The 8,300-nt window shown below is 44.1% G+C and overlaps 1 protein-coding gene across 4 annotated transcripts in view; it reads right to left on the bottom strand.

The window, feature by feature from the left end:
• Positions 1–316: 316 nt before the first annotated feature.
• MARF1 (meiosis regulator and mRNA stability factor 1) overlaps positions 317–8,300 on the bottom strand; it is a 32,858-nt gene continuing 24,874 nt past the window's right edge. For 2 of the 4 annotated variants that reach the window (XM_066640557.1, XM_066640558.1), the window contains exons 20-27: positions 7,711–7,913; positions 7,104–7,331; positions 5,448–5,678; positions 4,670–4,879; positions 4,242–4,302; positions 4,000–4,128; positions 3,368–3,538; positions 317–2,824 (exon numbers count right to left, since the gene is read on the bottom strand). In XM_066640557.1, coding sequence (XP_066496654.1) covers positions 2,589–2,824; positions 3,368–3,538; positions 4,000–4,128; positions 4,242–4,302; positions 4,670–4,879; positions 5,448–5,678; positions 7,104–7,331; positions 7,711–7,913 — 1,469 coding nt within the window. In that variant the 3' untranslated portion in view covers positions 317–2,588. The remainder of the gene's footprint in view (positions 2,825–3,367; positions 3,539–3,999; positions 4,129–4,241; positions 4,303–4,669; positions 4,880–5,447; positions 5,679–7,103; positions 7,332–7,710; positions 7,914–8,300) is intronic. The other 2 variants (XM_066640559.1, XM_066640560.1) reach the window with 1 other exon arrangement.

The following is an 8,300-nucleotide window of genomic DNA, read 5'->3' as shown; positions in this document are numbered from 1 at the left end:
AAGGGAATGGAGCAGAAGAGGAAGCGTGGAAGAGAGGCAACTAAGACACTCTAGTCCACGGCTCTCTTCTCTTCCACATTTCTGTGGCAGCACCTCCCTCTTCCCTTTCAAATACAGGAAGCAGGAGGAGTTGCTAAGGCTGCAACTGGTATACTGCCAACTATGGGGCAGTGTACCAGTTGCAGCCCGGGACACTGCCCCACTATGGGGCAGCATTTGGTGTGCCGCTGCAAGTGCATGGGAGGTCTTGGATAAGCCCCTGGAGCTTAGATCCTGGATTTTTTTTTTTACTTTAAAGAAAGAAAGATGCCAAGGGTTACATGCTTGCTTGAAATTTTTATTGACAACTGTTTGGTCCCAACACACAAAATAGCACTTGAACCACAAGAGTGTCCAAATAGACAATTAAGGTTAAGGATAAACGGTTCTCTTCTATCCCCACCCAGAGAGAGTGCATAAGTTGAGGGCTTCAGTTATACTTTTTTTCCCCACCTTAAACAGTAATGAACCAAAAAAGTGAGTATGTTGCAAATGAAAAAGAATTTCATTGTCTTAATTGTTATTTCAAATCAGTCACATCATTTTAGCTCAAGCTTTGTAAAAAGAAAAAAGCACCAAATTAGCTGGTCTCACACTCTATGAAAAACAAACTGCCCCAAAGGGAATTCTATAATGTTCACAAACGGCAATTTAGGCCAGAGCTACAAGTGAATCCAGAAAAGGTTCCTCATCCTCTACAGATGGCAGAGCCACATCTGTATTCAAATACATAAGCGCTACTCTTTCCTGAATCGGCTTTCACCAAAAAAAAAACTGGGGTCGATCAAGAATAAGATGACTTGCACCTCCAAAGGATGACTGTTTCAGCACGTAACCAACAGAAGGCAAAGCATTTTATGCAGTCTACGCATAAAGGCAATGGAACGGTGGTCTTAATTCATTTGTGAAATGGTTAAAAAAATTCTATTTTTTTTTTAAAAGTTTGGTTCTATAAACCCCGTGTCCATGGAGGAAATGTAAAGGACCAGAAAACACACTGTGCCTTTGCCATGATCTCAGAAAAACTTCCAGTGTTTCTCTGCATCCGTAACAGCTGTACATTTAGTACTGTCAACACTTGGCTTTGTTTAAAAGGTTTTTTTTTTTTAAACAAGTGGCATTTTCCCATTGCTGGCTGTGAAATCCAAGCTGACTCCCCCCCCCCCCCTTCCATTATACATAACACATAATGGTTGCGAAATGCATCTCAAGTCAGCCAGTGGAAGCCTGGAGGCATATAGATCCTTTCCTTTTCACAAGCAATAGGAGTCTTTGCCCTGGCAAATACAACCCATTGTAAGTGCCAAGTGCCGAGATTACCCAACCTGGGTAAGAAAAGCTTCGGCCAACAGTTTTTTTAAGCTCTCTGTTCAAGGAAAGTAAAAAGGTCTCCACTGACTTGCCTCCTTCGAAACAGGCCCTTTTGTAAAAAGCCAACAAAAATACCACTATAGAAACCAGGGTTGGGAGGAGAAGGGAAAGACGCACAAAACCAGAAGCAGCTTTTAAACACTAGAGGCAAACCATCAGAATAAAAACCAGACACAGTTAAAACAACCTCCAATTTAAGCTTCCCATTTATTACGTGTTTAAGAAAAAAATACGTCCGAAAAGGTTAAGCACCATAACCTTGACATTTCCCACTTAATGCGGACTATATCTGTGTAGTGCAGGTACTCTTCCATCTTAAAAAGCTCCCGTGACCCCCACCTTGTTGCGATGCAGAATATATGCATCTAAATGCATATACATTATAGCTCTATTTTTTGAAATATCAAAAAAAATACTCCCAATGATCTCGTCGGCGGATGCAGCAAATGGCATCTCAGAGTTGATGTCGAAAGGTACACAAGCGCCAAGGAGTCATGTCTTAAGCCAAAAAAATCGGCATCCGGTCTGGAGCACTCATAAAAGGGAAGCTTAAAATACCCTCAACTTCCTATAGGATTCCTCAAAAAAGAAAGAAACATTCTAAAAGGGGCTTTTGGGAAGAAACCAACATAGGCCAAGACAGTCATCCTTTGACAAGAGTCAATTACAAGTCATTGGAACCGCCCCCAAGTTTGACCCTCATCCAGACGAACCCTGAAGGCCCCCAGTGCAGGCTTTATTCCAATTTAATGGGGATTAAAAACACAAAAAAAGTTAGGTAGGCCGATTAATACTGTCTGAAAAATAAGTTAGAAACGGCCTCTATTTGTAGTATGCAGATCACAGCACCGACAAGGGTTTGGAAACTTAAAATCCATTCCGCTCCAAGGCAAAAGTTTACTATCTGCTTTTGGGGTGATGTTAAGGCAGAATGGAAAAAAAAAAAATGGCAAAGCGTTAAGCAAATATTTAACAAGTGCTCAAACAATTAAAAAAGGAGATCCGCCCAGCTGAATTCAGTATGCATCTAACAAAATCCGCACAAAATATCATCGACAGTGACCAAGAGAACACATGACCCTCCAGGTGTGTTATTAAAATATCGGGGGGGGGGGAGCTAATAAGCTTTGTCACATCTCTGCAAGCCTTAATGCTTGTCTTTCAAACCCACAACAGGTCTACAGCTTGGTTACGGGTGCAAGTGAGAAGTTCGCAGCCAGTTTCACTCGGTTCTTATGCTGCTTTCTGGCTGGGGAGTCCGTGGCTTCTTTGTTTGTTTGGGATTTGGATGATGGGCAGGCAGGTGCCGGGGGATTCTCTGCAGAGTTAGTGGCAGCAGGGGAGTGGTTTGATTCATCTTGAGCCTCTGAAGGACCTACAGCTGGCTTCTCTTCTTCAGTTAGAGTCATAATCTCTAAAAACAAGAAACCAAAACAAAATGTTTAGTTTAAGAAGCCAATTGTTTGGAAGACATATAGGCCTGTCCTCATTCGCTGTTTAACCATCTGTAGATTTGATTCAGTGCGGATGGCCACCATGGACAAGGAGGACGCTGTCAATCCCCGGAGAAGAAAAAAGGGACCCTTTAAAATAATGGTTTAAAAACCGCTTTTCTTACCGTTATACAGAGCCAGGCAGTCCCCAACAATATTTCCTGGTCGTGAGCCCCCTCCCTATACACTACAGTACAAATACAGCAAAGTATTTCTTGGGCATTGCAGCCAAGAGAGGAGATGGAGTACAGCAGATGCAATGTGAAATTGTTCACCAAGCTGATGAGGAAGGTGGAGAGGGAGGGGCTTGCCCAAGGGCACTGCAGACGCAAGATTCAAAGTGGGAAAGCTGCGAATGGCAGTTCGATCTCTTTTTCATGTTACTGCACAGAAGCAGTACTGGTTAGAATTTGTATAGGCTCTGTTCAAAGAAAGTCACTGGAAGGGCAGACACTCGTCCTTACCAGATTGGTCAGGGAGATGTTCTTCAAACTGTATCAGGTCCACTGATTCAAGAACAACTGGATCCGGTCTCAGTTGTGGGGAGGGCAGGCAGGATGGGACTGGTTCACACAAGAGATCAACGGGCGATGTGTTTGTGAGACACAACAGCTCTTCTTCAGTCTGATTAGAAACTGCGGGAAAGAAACCCAAGAACTATATTTTTAAAAATGATACAGTGCCATCTCTTAAGACACTGTCAGTGACCCAGAGAGCCCCTTTAGGTGGGTATTACGGCTTTTCTGTTCTCACTGTGGCTCACTGTCCTGTTAACAGAAGCCCGTGTGCTGTGTTACGTTTGGAACCCATTTGAGTCATGCAGACCAGGGTGGGTGGGGGTGACCTAATGAGTCAAAGGATACTGCAGCGGACAGGTGGTTTTTCTGGATCACAGGTGCTGCACCTGATCTTCAACTGGGTCAAATGCTGTAAGTCAGATACCAGCAGAAAGGGAATGGAGGGAGAAAATGCAAGGGTGGCAGGAAGCACAAATCTCTCCATAGGAAGAGAACCAAGGGCAGCCATTTACCCCACACCATTACGGACATCTGGTTTAGCAAGGTCATTTACAGCAAAATGAACTAACTCTGATTACCAGCATTTGGTGCTTCTAGCTTTAATTCCAAAGATTTGCTCGATCCTGGCGGCTCTGGGACTTTTCCTTCGCTGTCAGGGGCTTGAGGAGTCTCATCAGTGAGGGGGAGACCGGGGGAGCTAAAACGAGCTGCGAAGTGACAACGTTGGTTGACAAAGAGTCCCCATGACAAAATCAGCACTGTCAGCATTTCAGAACTGACACCCGAAGACAATCGCAGCACAAAGCTGGGATTCACTTACTTTTCATATCATTCTTTAGGACAACAATTCTCTTGTGCCCGTGACCTTTTATCCAGACAACCTAAGTAAAAGGTAAATGGGACAAAAAGCCTGTAAGACCGTGGTTCATCCCAGGGGAAAAGTTCCACCAGTTTTAACAAAGCTTGGTCTTTTTCTCTTCTCTGCCATTACTTTTTGAAGGCTACGTTCCCAGAGTCAACATACACTAGTATAGTGATTTAGAACTGTATAAAATCTGCTTTCCCTTCACACACCCAATGATAGAGTGAACTGTAACCTACAAGAGCTCATCCTGGAACAAATAGGTCTTTAAGGTGCCACAAAGACTTGTTTCAGTCAACACAGGTTAACTCAATTACCCCTCTGGACATGGAAATCTCAGGTTTCAAGATTAAAAATAGATGAACACTAAAAAAAAATCCACAAACCGGCGGAATCGCTCCCAGGAGTTCTTCGAGATTATTGTAGCCGTAAGCTTTAGGCTGGAGCGTTTCACCCGTGTATTTGCCATAGGCCGTCGGGAACTCATGGAGGAAGATCTGCTGGTAATGGTAGGTGTGAAGGAGAGACCTCACCTTCTTGGCAAACACGTACAGGTTAGTGAGCTTGACGTACTCTGCCTCACCGTCAACAAAAACCTGGGGATAAAGCATGCATCCGAATAGGTTTCTGGTCTTTGTGGACCTCAGTAATATTTTTCTGGGTATGGAAAGAAATTGGGTCATCCATACTAATTATTATTTGCTATTTCTTCTGCTTTTTACCTGTGGTCTTCAATTATCAATCAACTGACTTTTGCAATATAGAATTGTTCTGTTTGCTATTTCCTTGACTTTTAGCATTTTATTTGTTGAATCAAAATACTTTAGCTTTGCCTCTACCGGTTCCTGGTTAAATATGCTTAACACTTATATAGTTCTTTCCTGGTATTATCTTGATGCAGTCCTTATAAGCAGTCTTGCAAGGTAAGTATTATCCCCATATTGTAGCTAGGAAAGACTGAGGCAGGGCCTCTAAGGACACCACAGGGACAAGATTCAAACCAGGGATGTCTCGATTGGCAGCTTACTCTTTGTCATGATGCTACGTCCCTGTCTTTTAGTAACCAAATTGCTCATTTTAACCAAGCCAAGGCTAATTAAGAAACTAAAAACCAGCACACAGAGACCAAAGTTATGTCATTAAGAGCAAAGCCTTCTCCCTTACCTCAATAAAATAAGGCACACTCATCAGAAGGTCAGTAAGTGTCATGAAGCCATATTCACAAGGATTAAGGGGAACATTCTGGGTGGCTTCATAATGTTTTTTAAGCTCATCCACAGAAATGAAAGAGGTTTCATCCAAAGTCATCAGCAGCACCAAGAGCTGGGCCGTCAAGGTCCGGAGAGACTTTTTGTTGATGAGCTGGATCTCCTTCCCAGATTCGGTGTCGACAACCTGAAGAAGTTTGAATTCAACAAAAAGCTGAACATACCAGCTCTCTTTTCACTGATGAAACTACAATGGGGCAAGCCAGTAAGCTCCCAGTTAAGCCACTGAGAAACATTATCCCAGGTACGCTTGCTCTGAATTCCTTGGAAGATGGGTAGCCAATGACAAAATGTGATAGTGCTTCCTCTCTCTAAAATTTGCTGCAACACGTAGACTGATACACAAACCACCTGTCCCTTGCCTTGCATTACTCCTGACCACCTTTATTTCCGCTGGCCTACTATAGTCTACCACCCAGCTGGGTGCCCCTTAGGCTGCTACACTGCTCATCCACACATAAAAAACCCCAGGGGTCTTGCTTTAAAACATGACAGAAAAGTGTATGTATCAGTAAAATCAAGGGAAGTAATGATGACTGTATGCAGCCTCCAGGTTTTAGAGGGGGGCCTCTCTCTGGAAGTCAGGTACAAGGGAGTGGCAACAGGATATAGGTACCTTGCTGCCTTATGTGCTCCCAGAAGCATCTGGTGGGCCACTGTGAGATACAGGAAGGCGGGCTAGATGGCCCTTTGGCCTGATGCAGCAGGGTTCTCCTTAGGCTTCATACAGAAGCTGGTCATGTACATAAGAACAGCCCCACTGGATCAGGCCATAGGCCCATCTAGTCCAGCTTCCTGTATCTCACAGCGGCCCACCAAATGCCCCAGGGAGCACACCAGATAACAAGAGACCTACAAGGCTTCCTGGGAATTGTAGTTAAGAACATAAGAACAGCCCCACTGGATCAGGCCATAGGCCCATCTAGTCCAGCTTCCTGTATCTCACAGCAGCCCACCAAATGCCCCAGGGAGCACACCAGATAACGAGACCTCATCCTGGTGCCCTCCCTTGCACCTGGCATTCTGATATAGCCCATTTCTAAAATCAGGAGGTTGGACATGCGCATCATGGCTTGTAACCCGTAATGGATTTTTCCTCCAGAAACTTGTCCAATACCCTTTTAAAGGTGTCCAGGCCAGTCGCCATCACCACATCCTGTGGCAAAGAGTTCCACAGACCAAACACATGCTGAGTAAATAAATATTTTCTTTTGTCTGTTCTAACTCTCCCAACACTCAATTTTAGTGGCTGTCCCCTGGTTCTGGTGTTATGTGAGAATGTAAAGAGCATCTCTCTATCCACTCTGTCCATCCCCTGCATAATTTTGTATGTCTCAATCATGTCCTCCCTCAGGCGCCTCTTTTCTAGGCTGAAGAGGCCCAAACGCCGTAGGAAGGGTTGAACAGCTCCTGATATCAGTTTGTCATTTTTAAAACTTGGGATTTCCCCCCCATAATTCTACTGATTCAGGCACCTTTGTGTCAGACAAATAAACAAATGCAAGTGTTGTACCACAAAGCTGTTCTCAGGCAACACACTAAAAAGGTTTACCTTGACAACGTGGCACAGCTTTTGCATCAAACCCGCAACAGTGCCAACCTCATAGTCTTGGAGGCGCAAGGAGTAACCAAATGTTTTAGCGTATTCCACAAGGACGTCTGTCAGCATGAGGCATTTGTCTTTCTGCGACCGGAGGAGTTTCACAAACTGGGCAGCTAATGCTTTGACCTGTTCTGCCTCAGTTAGGGAAAGGATTTTCTCTTCTCCACATTCCAGAACCTGGAGGGTGGAAAAGTAAGCCTGGCTGGTGAAATGACTCCTAGTAAGCAGAAAATGCAGGGCTTGAGCACATGAACACCACATGTCAATTTCTCCTTGGAATTCAGCTACACATTCAAGATAACCCAAACATGTATTATGGTGGTTTGATATTAATTTGGGGTGCCGATTCAAAAGAATGGCATCCATTTTGCCCTATCACATCTAGTTCTAGAGATACAGTATAGCTTCATTAGTGAACGGTTTAAGCAGCTTCCTCATGAGGAAGCCAAAGGTGGGTATGCTATACCCCCAAAGTAGAGCCAATTGGGTAAACCCCCCCCATGGTGTACACTATACCTGAGCAGGCCCCACCTCCCGAGAGCTATCTGCAGCCCACCTGTAGGACATCCGGTATGGCTTCAAAGAGTTCAAGTAGTTTGGTAAACCCATAATAGGCAAGTTTACACTGACGGGCAAAGTGATGGTGGTAGGATGGGATGAATTTGTTGAAAGGCATTCGGAAGTAGGGCTGATGCCGCATTAAGTCAACCACCTCCTTGGCAAACTGCTTTGTTCTCTCAATTTCCTCCTTTGTACGTTCTGAAAAAGACCAATAAATGCAAGAGAGTAGTGCAGTGCAGGGAAGAACAAGCAAGGGAGAAATAGGACTGAGCAATAATTAGGTCTCTACCAGTCACCAACTCAGTAAGATATCATAAGTGGGCTCTATTTGTGCTCACGTTTCAAATATGCATTCATTTCTTGATTTCATTCCAAAGATAAAACCACTGACTATTTCACATCAAGCCCTAAAGGTCCTCATTTTCCCCCCAAGAGCAGCTGTGATAACACCAGCCAACACACCTTTTGCTATCTTAAAAGTTAGACCTATTCCTGGGTATATTTTGGGTGCCAGTTCCAAAAATGGCACCAGTTTTGCCCTATCATGTCTAGTTTTAGAGGTGCAGCACAGTCATGTTAATAGTT

Source organism: Tiliqua scincoides, chromosome 13 (assembly GCF_035046505.1).
Source record: "Tiliqua scincoides isolate rTilSci1 chromosome 13, rTilSci1.hap2, whole genome shotgun sequence".
In the NCBI taxonomy this organism is placed as follows: Eukaryota; Metazoa; Chordata; class Lepidosauria; order Squamata; family Scincidae; genus Tiliqua; species Tiliqua scincoides.
This window is presented reverse-complemented; position numbering and strand designations above follow the sequence as displayed.